The 13,794-nt window shown below is 42.0% G+C and overlaps 2 protein-coding genes across 5 annotated transcripts in view; both read left to right on the top strand.

The window, feature by feature from the left end:
* The window catches only part of LOC105558929 (chondroitin sulfate synthase 1), a 28,623-nt gene extending 24,629 nt beyond the window's left edge, over positions 1–3,994 (top strand). For all 4 annotated transcript variants that reach the window (XM_012006870.1, XM_012006873.1, XM_012006871.1 and 1 more), the window contains 2 exons: positions 1,627–1,983; positions 2,209–3,994. In XM_012006870.1, coding sequence (XP_011862260.1) covers positions 1,627–1,983; positions 2,209–3,164 — 1,313 coding nt within the window. In that variant the 3' untranslated portion in view covers positions 3,165–3,994. The remainder of the gene's footprint in view (positions 1–1,626; positions 1,984–2,208) is intronic.
* Positions 3,995–5,604: 1,610 nt separating this feature from the next.
* LOC105558928 (lysozyme-like) lies at positions 5,605–7,372 on the top strand. Its single transcript, XM_012006868.1, has one exon. The coding sequence runs from the start codon at positions 6,069–6,071 to the stop codon at positions 6,564–6,566; it is 498 nt and encodes a 165-aa protein (XP_011862258.1). The 5' UTR covers positions 5,605–6,068; the 3' UTR covers positions 6,567–7,372.
* Positions 7,373–13,794: the final 6,422 nt, after the last annotated feature.

Genomic DNA, 13,794 nt, shown 5'->3' with positions numbered 1-13,794 from the left:
TGAACAAATTGATCCAGTTCACAGCACTTCCAACAAATTAATAACTCATTTGCGTACATGATAATTATTCCAAACTGCGTTTTTACTATGCTGTACACGACTTACGTTTAATGTTAACCGTCACGAAACTTTATATAATATTACTGTACTGAAGATGGTCTAGAATACGACCGAAACGTCTAATTTTTATGTTATTATAACAATAAATTATTTTTAAATATTGACACATACATCTCGTCACGGCTCAGAGCCCTTTCTCTCGATTCTGATTTGTATCATACGAGCCTTTGTCACACATAAACTATATTGTTTCAGAACTTCATTAATGTCATTATTTTAATTGCTAGAATAGGGGAATAATATAAGGTAAGATGACCTTATATAGTTTTGAGAGATAAATTTTGATTATCCGTATTACCGTTACATTATGTTTCAAGCAACTAAATGTTTTGATAATAATGACCATAAAAATATAGTTTAGGTAATCATGTTAGAACAACAACAACGTTATTTATATAGTTGTATTAATCATATCATTTGATAAATCTGACAATATTTCTGTATTTCAATTCACTATAGTTTTTTTAATTTCTATAACCAATGACAAAAAGTTGAGGTGCTATTTGTTCACATTTTTATAGTTGTAGTAATTATTTTTTTCTCTGAATGCGTATATCTCGATTAGACCGACGAGTTTATGACTTAGTATGGCGTTTCTAGCGTTCTTATTAATAAAGCTATTCAGCTTGATTAATTCTAAGAGTTTGACACATGAAATTGAAACTAGATACACGACACATTTCGATGTATTTAGCAGACGTAAATAATCGAGAGCGGTCTCTCTATATTACTCCAACCATTTCTATTATTCACATTTCTCTTAAATTTCGCAATCACGTATTATTACGTTGATACACGTAACTCGTGCACAGTACGCTACAATAAATCAGAATTCGCCCAAGGAAAACTCGAGTCGGGCATAATTTGTCGGTAAAAGTGCAATCGCGGTCGCGGTTCAAGGAACATCAAGATCTCAAAAGAAATTACCACATTAACTAACTTCCTCCATTTAATTTTCTGTCATTTTCATAACCGCTTGGTACAAACGCGATTTTCTTATCGAACGTGTTGCAATGATACTCTCAGATTAACATTAGAGCGATTAATCGAACATGTTACATGCTACGGTATTTATATATTTTTCTTTTCCCAAGTTGTCGACTGAAAATTGTTACGTTTTTACGATTCCATTCGTAATCATAATTTACAACACTCTATTTGAAGTGAATCAACTAGAATTAATTGACAAACATTTACTCTCTAATATCGAATTTTCTCAATTTTATACTAATATTATTTTTATATCCTCTATATACAATTAGAAAAAAGGAATCTTTTTTATCTATCTTATGTAATAAAGTACAGATATAATTAAATATCGGGTATCGCGGAGAAAAGAAATTTACCCCCAGCCTACTTCAAGTTTCAACTTTCATAAAATTTTTAAGCTGCCTTGATCTCGAATCGGCGACGTATTTTTCAGATGCACCAAGTTTCAGTACTCGGTGTTAATAACGCAAACCGGTTGGATTCATTGATTTGCTAACTAAAGTCTTGTTTGTGCAGGTGTGCCGGCGAGTCTTCGTTCGTTCAAGCCGGCGACGAGCGACGAAGTGATCCCGTGGAACTTCCTCTTGAAATTGGAATACAGTCTGACCGATTCTAATCCCAGGCGACGTATTCACAGCGACATCAAAGAGGGTCTGGAGGATATCACTCGAGAGGTCATGGCGTCCATTAATTCCTATTCAAGGCAGCGGGGCCGCGTTGTCGAGGAACGGTCCGCTCTTTACGGGTACAGGAGGGTGAATTCTTATGGAGCTGACACGATATTAGATCTTTTGTTGGTTTATCGAAAGTACCGGGGCAGGAAGGTTACTCTCCCTGTCAGAAGACACGTCTATCTCCATCAGCATTTTATCGGTGCGCTGTTACATTCATAAACTCCTATTTACTAAATTATAATTTGAATAACTAGTTTACTTGAAATAAAAGATTTCATTGGAGTCTAACGTTTTCGCATGATGAAATTCATGATAATATAACCACATGATTTCATATATTATTAAATTAATATTATTAAATTATTTAAGTAGAACTACATTTAAGTACTAATTTACATTTAAAAGACGTTAAATGTTCTTGCAGGATTAGAGATGCGTGAGACAGTAAATGGCATCGAAGTTGAACCTCGGCACGAGTCAGACGGCAAGTCTATTCACAATTTAGTCCACCGTGGCTTTCTGAATCTCAATTTCGACTCTCAAGAGGACGATCCGGTGCAAAGCAAGATCATCAACTTTATCCTACCTCTGTCGGGCCGCTACGAGGTCTTTCAAAGGTTCCTCCAGAACTACGAGGACATCTGTTTGACTAGCGACGAGAAAACGTCCCTGCTCGTCGTGCTCTACCAGCACAAAAGCGAAAATACCTTCAACAAAACGATAGATCTGGTCAAGCAGCTCAAGTACAAATATCGCAGTGCCAGCATAGAGGTTTTGCCGGTCTTCGGAGAGTTTTCCCGGGCCCGAGCTCTAGACTTGGGCGCGTCGAAGATGCAGGCCGACGATCTGATGCTGTTCATCGACGTGGACATCGTGTTCACTGGCTCGGCGCTCAACAGGATACGCCTGAACACGCTATCGGGTCGAAGAATATACTTTCCGATAGTCTTCAGCCAATACAATCCCAAAGTCGTTTACGGCGACGCCAGGAAGCAGGACAAGTTTACCATAAACGAGATCTCTGGGCACTGGAGGCAGTACGGCTTCGGAATTGTTTCCTTGTACAAGAGCGACTATCGCACCGTGGGCGGTCTAGATCTCTCGATTCAGGGTTGGGGCAAGGAGGACGTGGAATTCTTCGAGAAGGCAGTCAAGTCGGGCCTCGACGTCTTCAGGGCGGCGGACAGGCACCTGGTGCACGTGTATCACGAGATAGAGTGCAGCAAAGAGCTCTCTAGCCTTCAGTTCTCCATGTGCATGGGCTCCAAGGCTGACACGTACGCCGGAGTCGAGACCTTGGCCAACATGATTTACGGCAACCCGAACATACTACGCTTCGCCAAAGAAAGACGACAGAGGAGGACGAATCCCGCTGGTTAACGATGGATCTGGCGCACTGGGACTGTCGGCCGTTGACGGTCGGGCGATACAATTTTATTAGAAATCCCAGCGGAAATTGTCAAAATATCTTTCTCGCACACCTTCGGTCGCGCGAAGGACACTGAGAAACCGAACTGTCCGAATCCTTTAGGTGCCAGAGTGTCTCGTTAGTCACGCTGTTTGTGTAAATATGGAGCATAGTTGCGTGAGCCGTGCAAACAAATGACAAATCAATACACCCTGATATTTCGTTGTGTGGCCAAATGTATATACCGAAGCTTTAATTGAGAATATAATTTTCACGAGTTCGTTCGTGAAGCGTAATTGGTATTACGATTTTTGAAGATAGAGCTGGCGATCTAACGATCACCAAAGTCACTGGAATGCTGATAGATTTGTAACGTTAAGGAGGTACGTAATACGATTTTTGTCGTTAGTTTTGTGTGATGACACTATTCTCCACCGCCCAATGATTTTTCTTCTTACTGAGGCTAAAAGCAGACGAGTATCGTGCACTTCTGCGGTTGCAATTGCCGATAGTTGCATAGGAATCGAACGTAATGACATGCATTTAATTAAATCGTTAGGCTAGGTAGGTAAATGTAAGTGTTACAAGTAAATGTGATATTATCGTGCCTTTAAACTATTTCTCGACGCAATTTCGTGTACTGCCAAATGTAAACGCGCCGTTACGATTATTTCGATATAGATATTTCTAAATTGTCGCGTTGCGCGCTTCGCAATTTATATATCTACACGTAAAACGCCTCTGTCCACAATAATTGGAATAATACTCACGCTTTGCTGAATAAAAATCCAATATTAAGTAATAACGTCATTTCAATACTTTGTCATTCCTCTAAACTAAAATCTAAAGGGTAAATATATGTATAGCATGGATCAGGGAATCTTTCTTCGATGCTGTTACTTTTAACGAAGCATTTAATTATTTGATGGACAACTTCACAAATACTTATAAATCTTTATTATAATATTTAAATTTTTGCTTATCTACTCATTTGCTTCTCACCTTCAATTTATTTGTAAAGCTGTCATAAAACATTTAAGTGGAGTCTTAACGTTTTAGAAGTGTCTTAAACAGATTTTATCGATGTTTGAATTTTATTACAAATACCTTTATTTCTGCGTATTTAAATCTACAGGATGTGAATAAGCATTTCAATCTTAATTTTATTGTTTATACAATTGCAATTTTGCTAATGCAGCATAAGTTGTTTTTATTATTTAAAAATGTTTGATTTCTTTTTATGTGTTAAACGAGATCTTTTCGTTGAATTCTTGGTTTCGTTAAACTTTGGAATCAGTTAATTCCGTCTCGCCACAGTAAATTATTCTAATTTTCTTATCGATATTTGAAGTTGTTGGTATTAGTAATCAATCATTCATCGAACTCATCGCGAGGAGATCGGTGTTTCTGGGAAACTCCGCAATCAGAAGCGGGTGCGGGTCAAACTGCAAATAAAAATATCTGTTGCGTTGTAAGAATCGAGAAATAAATCGATTTAACAGCCGGCGCTACGTGTGATAGCTTATCGAGCTTTCGATTAGCTCGACGAAACGGGGGGAAAAACAAATAAATTTAGAAACGCAGCAGCGATAATTTGCAACGTACGATTTGTTTGGCAATAAATAATAACAAAACGCCACTTCGCGGAAGAGCGGCGTGACTTTTCCTTATGTGGTGCATTGCACCATGAGTATTCAGAATTGTGATTTAGACTGTGGACAACAAATATTATATAACAATGCTTATCGCGTCGCTGTGCAAAATTAACCGCGTTCGGCTATGCGTTATTTATACTCGAATGACGCATCTGATAATTTCGCGGGAAACAAACGCACTGGCGACAGTAGTTTCTTCAAAACTAGTGAAGAAATAATGTGCCGCGTCGATACAATGTAACGTTGCAAGTTATTTCTTCTTTTTTTTCCGGAAAACTTCGATCGCCGCCGTAGCAAGAGAACAAAATGTGAAGTATCTGGCTTTCAATGTTTACGGCTCGTGCGACAGGCAATTTTGTAAGTCGCGATTTGTCTCCGTGAGCTAGGTTTCCCGAGATTCCCGAGGATCTCGCGCACGTGGAGAATTACACTGGGACTGGAGGAGGGGCTGCGTTATTTTCCTCGAAGGGGTCGCTAGCACTGGAGAACACACTTCGATTCTATTATCTTGTGTTTGTCGTAGAAAACGCTAATGACCTCTTCGAGAATGTCGCTCTTATCGAGTGTGAAATTCTCGTGGAGAGCCATGGGAGATGCAACGGGCGGAGGCGCGCTCAGCGAAGCCACGATATGCGGCGCGCGACAGCGGAAGGCGAAGCGGTCTTATCGGCTTGCGTTTTATTACGGCGTTGGGAGATAATAGCGTATATCGCTCAAGCTCAAGGTCGTCTGCGATCGTTCGCGGCATTAGCGGCACAGACGGCGCATTTATAAGACAGAGTTCCGCGTGAATCCTCAGTGCGATCGTTGTCAACACCTTGCGCCACGTTACGCTGCGGAAGGGGGACGCGAGGTCGTTAATTTACGTCAGTTTCTTTATTGGAAACCGCACCGATTGACGACAAATACGTTTCAATTAAAGTTGCTGAAGTGCCGAATTAGACGCCGGACTGACAAGATCTTCATTGACTATTAATGTGTCTTCCTAAACATTAATGCAAAAGTCTACCTACAAGGCTGCAACGTACTGAGGTTTAAGCCTCCCTGGATTATCCGACAACTGAATTCTTCGCACGTGACAGCCGCTGGATCGCTTCGTGTCGCAAGTTCATTGCTCGATTCGCTCGAGCAATCGCTCAATTAGTGACTCAAGTGATCGAGAACGACGCCTTTTATACGACTTGCCAGGTAGCCTCGACGAATATTCATTCTCGTCGAAAAATGAAGGGATCGTGGGTGATCTCGTTCGTCTTGACGGTCGTAACTATCAGTTTGCCGGTGGAGGGGAAGACATTCACGGAATGCGAGGCTGCGAAGGAGCTGGAGCGAGCGAAAATCAGCAAGTCCTTAATCAGTAACTGGGTCTGCCTGATGCAAAGCGAAAGTAAGATGAACACCGCGCTGCTAACCGGACCAAAGACAGCCTCCAGCTATTCTCATGGTATCCTGCAGATTAACAGTGCCAAGTGGTGCACCCGGGGACGTACAGGTGGCATCTGCAATAAGCGCTGCGAGGACTTCCTGAACGATGACATACAGGACGATATCGCGTGCGCCAAGAAGATCTTCGATCAGGAAGGGTTCAAGGCGTGGGATGGCTGGACCAAGAAGTGCAAGAACAAACCGCTGCCCAATCTCGCGCACTGCTCACGCAGGAGAAGAATGGCGACCGAGATGGATGCGGCCGAGATCGAAACCGACCCGGTCCTACGAGTGTGATGCTGTTTGACACGTCGAATCAATGCAGGACTCGAATTTCGCTCTTCATTTTACCACTTCTGGGAATCTTTCCCCACCTCTTGTAACTTTTCACGATTCATTGCATATCAAGCTAAGCTTACGTAATCGAATTTATCAGATCGCAGGTTTGTTTCCATTAAAAGATTCTTGTAATTGCGCATCGTACGCAATATACGTTTGTTGCACAAACAAAGTACGCCGGTATGCTTTATGAATATGGATCTAAACCGATTGGACAGGCGCCACTTGTGAGGCAAGACGTGTATGACTGTTTTAAACTTATGTTGCACGGCTTGGCAGACGACGCCACGCGACGTGGTTTAGAAATTCCAACCGTTAGAATCGCGAAGCCGTACGTGATGGGATTTCGCCGATGTCTTCCCGTTTTCATCCCTTATTTTACACTCACGTTGCGTATGTGACATTTAAGAAATCTTTTCAACTCCCAAGCCCGAATGTCATATCTACGAAACGCAGAAGTAAAATGGACAAGCCTTGCTAACAAAATGTCTCTGTGTAAAGCTTTAAAAAAAATTTTCGCAAGCTAGTAATTCTGTGCCATAATTTCGAGATAAACAATATAGATCTAAAAATAGATAATATATAAGTATTGAAATATTTTAATAAATTTTAATTTAACTATTACGTCATTATACATTTTAGTTAGTTACATTTATATATTGTTAGAAAACATATGAAACTTGTTATGATATATTGTGTATATCAGTTTCTCTCAAAATGTAGAGCAATATTACACGTATAATATAAATTAGTATTACACGGAATTAGTTATATTTTCATATTACTTATATTAAAATATATATATTATGTCACCCATAAAGTAATAAAATAAAAAATAATTATTGGCTATTAGTTCACTGTCTTATAAATTATTACAAAAGAGCGATTTGTATGCATATACTAATCTTTTATTCAATTATCCCAAAGTATTTTCCAAATTGTTTAATTTTGAATTTCTAATTTTTGCTTGAGAAAGTAAGTATTTTAAAAGAATCACTCGAGATCATAGTCGAGATTAAAACTCGAGATAAACTAACTCTGTACTTTGACGTATGTGCCATCGTTATGCAGCAAAATTCAAGCAAATATATCCTCAGGCGAATTCCATGAATACAATCGAGGTATTGCGAAAATGAAGCTGTTTTTCGATCCAAAGTAGCGATATCTCCAAGGCTGCGAGATATAACGATTGGCGTACGATCTTTGCGTAATGCGTGTCGCGTGTTTCTCTAATTGGTGTCTCCTGAATTTGATATCAAGGTCAGTGGCAGATTCCGATTTCTTGGCTTCCTATAAAAACGAGTTTTACGTCTGTAATGTCCCAGTTTAGTTTGATTTGTGCGAAATAAATTCTACGCTCCCAGGCGGCTCGATAACGACGTCGTAAAATTGCCTTTCGTAAAACGGCGAGATAAATTATTTTAACAAGGGAAAAAATGAAGTTTGTGACGGAAGCTGTAATGCAAATTAAGGTACAGTTAATTTTTCAGGATTATAGGGAGAGAGCGCTCTCTTCCTAGAAATTATTAATTCCAGGAAGAGAGCGCTCTCTTCTGATGAAATATTTCGTATTTCGAAGCGTATTACGAATCGAGGAAAATTGCGATTACGATCTAAACGGACGGGGAATAAACTTTCTTAAACATTCAGGAATCCCTCCCGCGTTTCTCTCTTGAAAATCGGTTGAATCATCTACTTAGATCCGCACGTATGATGCATACGAAGCGCGAGAGATAGCGCGCGACAGTGGTATGCGTGCGCAAATTGCATAACGGAGCATTTGAGGAATGGAAGATTCGAAGTCGACGTCTGTATAATCCGAGGGGATCCCGTATAGAGAATTTCGATGAAACAGAGACGCGCCAACCGAGAGATTACTCTCTCGGATCTCTCGGCAATTTCTCGAAAGCTCTTCCCCTCGTGGACCTCTCGCTGCGATTGCGTAACGTTTCGCGCGCTGCCATTTTCAAGTTTCGATCTCGAAGGTCCGCGCGTTATTGCTAATTTGGCAATCTGGACGACTCGTGCCCGATCTACCCGTCGCTGCCGATCGCCGATCGGTGCGCTGGTGCATTTGGCTCGAGCGATGCGCGCCACGAGGATGCACGTAAGTGCATTTTATCATAGCTCCCGGCTGCGGTGCATGCACCTTTCACTAGCGGAAGTGAACAGCTGAGAGGCAGACGCGTGAGAGCGACCCAGGTCATTATTCGCTCGTTACGGGCGACCGCTTCGTGCGAGCTCAGGCATCGCGAAACGTACGCTCGAGTCGATTGTCGGCCGAGTCGGAGGCCGATTATCGATTGACTTATCGCCAGTGCTCCTGTCATAATTTTTTTTTAAATTGCCTTTTAAGCGAACGACTAATTGCGTCGTGCCTTGTAACTAGAGAAATTTGTAACGAAGCGCGACAATTTTTAACACAACTTTTGCAAAATCTTTTCAACGCTCAAGGCGAGAAAGATTATGAAGCGTCTACGATTACATACTTTGCCATTATTTCAAGAGGTCTGGTCTTTTATTTACATTGTTCTTAATTTTCTCGCTCGGTTTACCGAATTGAAAGGTCTCTTCAGGGTCTCGATAAGGAGTAAACTGATGATATTAGCTGTTAATTTCTTATCATGTGCGTCACTGCTGACTGTTGATGATCGTCTCTCTCGGAAAAATACACACATTCGCGGCGCGATCGGGGAGGACTCGCGCGTCGACGGGAAAACTGCGGCTCGCGCATTAAAAACGGGGGATCTCCTCGGTATCACGCCGTAGCAATTAATCGTGCAACATGTCGGCGAGCACACGGACGTGCGAAGTAAAGGAATAGAGCGTGAAGAGCACATTGCGCTTTCTCAGCGACTTATGATTGCGCAATTGCGCGAAGATGGATATACGCGCGCGCGTACCGTACATACTGTAACGAGTTTCTCACTGGTGTGTTTCGATGTTTCGCATCCGCGAAAACACCGCGGACTTCTACGTACTAGTGGAAACCGCCACCTTCGAGCTGAAATGCATTTCGATGTGCCACTGACAGGCCGAGGCACACGTACTACTTTGTTTACCTAACAAGACATGGCGGAACTCTTGCCTCACCTTTCGGCTCGAAGGTAGCCGTCTAGTAGTCCGTGGAAAAGACGCGGTTAATAGTGAAAGAAGCGCTAGCGCCGATTTATCGGGGAATAAAATTATACAGGAAGTAAATCTAGACTCCCCTCCCCCCCCCCCTCTCTCTCTCTCTCTCTCTCTCTCTCTTCTTCTTCTTCTTCGCCGTAGCTGCGCCACGTAACTGGCCACCGCAATTATCTCCGACCTTCTTTCGATACCAACCGTTTATTAGCTATTATGCGATTGCTATCCTTATTATTTTTCATTACTCCGATCTAACGACTACCTGTCGACGATACGAACCGGTATAGTCGGGACCGAGACTCTACGGGCCAGTTTAGACTCCGATGCTGCGCAGACAGAGGAAGATGCGAAAGAAACCAATTACTGTAGTTTCTTGATCAACAATAGGAATTTCGGAAATACTTTACATGTGCTGCAATTTTGAGAAACTAGAAATAAAATGTCTTCACACCACGGGGAGGAGGTTATTGAATGCTAAAGCATTTAAATATAATTAGAAATTGTTTATCGATTTTAAATATGTAAATTTATTGACGACAATTCCGTCTGTAAGAAAACTGCGTTATGTCCGAAAAGAAAGACGGGCGCGTAGGTCAAAGATGGAAAACGGTATATAAATTCACATTTTTAAAATTACAACTATTGGGCTATCTACATCTTGCTCGGACCTACATGGCGTCTTTCGTTTGTTGCTCGAAATAAAAAGCAGTTTTTATTACAAAATAAAAACAGGATTGTCTTGCACAAAAATTGTACGCTCAATACGTATTTAAAAGTGACACACACTTAAAAAAATTGTATTAACAGTATACTTTGAACAAATGTACACCGTTTTCGTATACAGGGTGTCGGATTCGATATGGACGACTCCAAAGATTATAGTAGATTGGGTTAAACTGAGAAGAAAAGTTATATACCATTTTACAAAATCCGCAATTATTATCGCTTAATTAAGAAAAACGTCTGAGCCAATAAGTGCACGGAGGAGCGGAAGGCCGGACTCGGCAGACATGCAAAATGGTGTATTATTCTCCTACCACCAGAAAAACTTTTTCGGCGCGGTGTCATATGTCGCGCGTTCTCTCGCTGCGCGCCGTTCGCCCGCTCACCGCTCCCCGCTCGCCCCCGTCTCTCATCGATCGATGCGTGACTCCACCTCTCGCTATCGATTCTTGAGAGATGTCAACAAACACACCATTTTGCATGTCTGCCGAGTCCGGCCTTCCGCTCCTCCGTGCACTTATTGGCTCAGACGTTTTTCTTAATTAAGCGATAATAATTACGGATTTTGTAAAATGGTACATAACTTTTCTTCTCAGTTTAACCCAATCTACTATAATCTTTGGAGTCGTCCATATCGAATCCGACACCCTGTATATTGCGAACAAGCCACACAATATGATCGCTTTGGAAATACATATTTTTCGATATGAGACTGTGAAAAAGAATACCTTCATTAGAATTTAATATAACTGCGTTGTTGTTGATTTGCAGTATCACTCGAAGAGGACCCAAAAATATAGGATCAAAACGTTGTGTAATAAACTAATGAAATAACTATTAGCCAGTTGCGTTGACTATAAGTTTCCCGTCTCCATTAGAATTTAAGTCGTTTTGCGGAAATATATAGTAATTATCGAAATTTATTTCGACTATTTTTAACACGTCGAGCATTCGGATTCCGGTTCAGAGAGTACAACAAATTCTGTGTCGCCGTGAGCCCTGAAAAATTGAATTCCTCGGAAATTCTTCAGTTTGCGGATCGCTCCATTGTGCGACAGCAGAGAGCCGTTGTTGCATTCGAGGATACCTAAGTGTGAAAATAAAGCCTCCTCCAGTCGTCTAGTGCTACTATCTGCTGCCATCAACGGGTCGGGTTTCAAGTTAATTATTCGGCGCTCGTATATATCTCGCCAGTGATCTCCGCACGCGCATGCACGCACGTGCGGACGTGTGCGTGTCTAGCAGTGTCTACGATCGCGAATGTTGATCCGCGAAGAACCCAGACCCCCCAGGACGACGTCTTCCTCCCGCGGGGAGACGTAAGATGCTGCATTTACTCCGTTCCCTTTAACGGCGAACGAAGCGAGTGCCGCGTTTGCCGCAAAGTTATGCACCCCCAGCTGCGTAACAACAGCCCGTAGAGCCAATGATGTCCGCGAGACAATACTACGGGCCGTATCCTCGCGCGGTATTCCCGCGTCCGGCGCGTAAACGTCGCTCGGAGCGATTATTAATTCAGCCGCAACGCGGGAAGAAGGAAGCGGCGAGTTGATGGGTCCCACACCGCGCCGAGGGAATCGGCGTCGGTGCGACGAGCGTGCCGGTGAAACTCGAGCGTGGTCTCGGCGACCTCTGCAAAGGTCGCTCCCTCTTGCTCCTCGAGGAAAGTGAGCGACCCGAATGAAATGCAAGTGGAAGCGGGCGATATCGTAATTGCTCGCCGCGAAAACGCACGCCGGCGATTCGACGCGATAGATAACGCACACCGGTCATCCCTTCAACGTTGCCCAGCGACAACCCGCTCGACATGCGTATCGATTTGGGAGGACCAATAATTCTCTTAACATCAGCGCCGCACACGCACACTCCGATATTTCAGAAAATACTCGTACTTTGAGGGACTGTTACGCGCTAACAAATTGTCGCTATCTAATTATATAAATATTTCAAGTCCACTGAGAATGAACTCAAGGAGGATCGAAACGTTTGGTTCTTATACGTTTTATACAATGATTGGTTAAACATTGGCCCAATATTTGGTTGTATTGGGCCAATGTTTAGCTAATGCACTGCGCCACTAGGGATATATTTCTACCTCCTCTTTTATTTAATTGTTCGTTTGCGAGTTGACTTCATGATTGTTGTTTGTATTATTGGATTCTGTGGCCCGTTAATTGCCGCTTACAACGAGAGGTACTTCGCATGAGCGAGGAGAGATTCTTGAAGAGAGCCGCTAACGCGAAGGAAGTCACAAAATGGAGAATCTATTAACAAAACTCTTTCGTTGAAACTCGACTTGGTAAATGGATCGTTAAAATCAACGGTAAGACACATCGTACGTTCTTTTACAGCTTTACGGTAATTGAAAAGTAACGTTTGAGATATATTCAAGATAATTCAAGACGACTCGCGCTACGTCGAAAGTTTCGGCTGAGGGAGACTTTGGTGAAACCAGGCGCAATCTTGTCGGCGGATTAGTTTAGAAACGCGGACGGGCCGCAGTGACGACATTATTACGCTATCAAGCAATTGCTCAATCGTTAAGTAAACGCGCATCTTGAATCTTCAAATTGACATCACGAAAATCACTGGCCATTTGATTCGATTTCGCGTCGTTAAATATGATGTAGTGAGAAATCTCGCAAGATGTGCCCTGTCTCCGCGCATTGTACGCCGCCTCGTAATATGTGGAGGAAAGTCCCCTATTATGAGACAGGCTTCTAAAACGAGATGGCGGGTATTCGACATCCAAATTCAATCGCAATCTTTTTTTCGCGGCGATCACACAACCTAACAATGAATTTTCCACTAAACATATCGCACTCCAAGGGTAATAAATTCATGGTGGAACCAACAGACGATGCCTATTAATTTAGTTGAAACCCCCGCTGTCTCATATTAGGGAACTTTCCCTCTATGTAGATTAGAGACGCGCGAACTATTTGAATACACGAACTCAAATCGAATCGAATCGATAGAGCGAGATAAGGATTTGATTCGAATTTAGATTTCTACGATTCTAGCCTGAACTGTTGAAAATTTTCGAATACGAATCATAGAACATATTATCTCGTAAAATCATATTTCCCGTTAATGAACAAAACGACACGGCCATGTTAAGGGGATGCTGGAGTGGTTTGATTTACCGACAGAGTCGCATACAGTTTTTGGGGGTTTGTAAATCTTACCTCAAGGAACGTAACCTCAATATGTCATATTATAGATACAAACCAAAATAATTATGTAGCATTTATGTACAAACTATATATACCAGACCCAAGTGTAGAATGCATAGTAGAACATTTTCATATAAAAAACATTGAGGTTTTAAGTC

The sequence above is a fragment of the Vollenhovia emeryi genome, unplaced genomic scaffold (assembly GCF_000949405.1).
Source record: "Vollenhovia emeryi isolate VEMERY1.0 unplaced genomic scaffold, V.emery_V1.0 DF939304.1, whole genome shotgun sequence".
In the NCBI taxonomy this organism is placed as follows: Eukaryota; Metazoa; Arthropoda; class Insecta; order Hymenoptera; family Formicidae; genus Vollenhovia; species Vollenhovia emeryi.
Note: the sequence above shows the minus strand (reverse complement) of the source record. Positions and strands in the feature narration are given on the sequence as shown.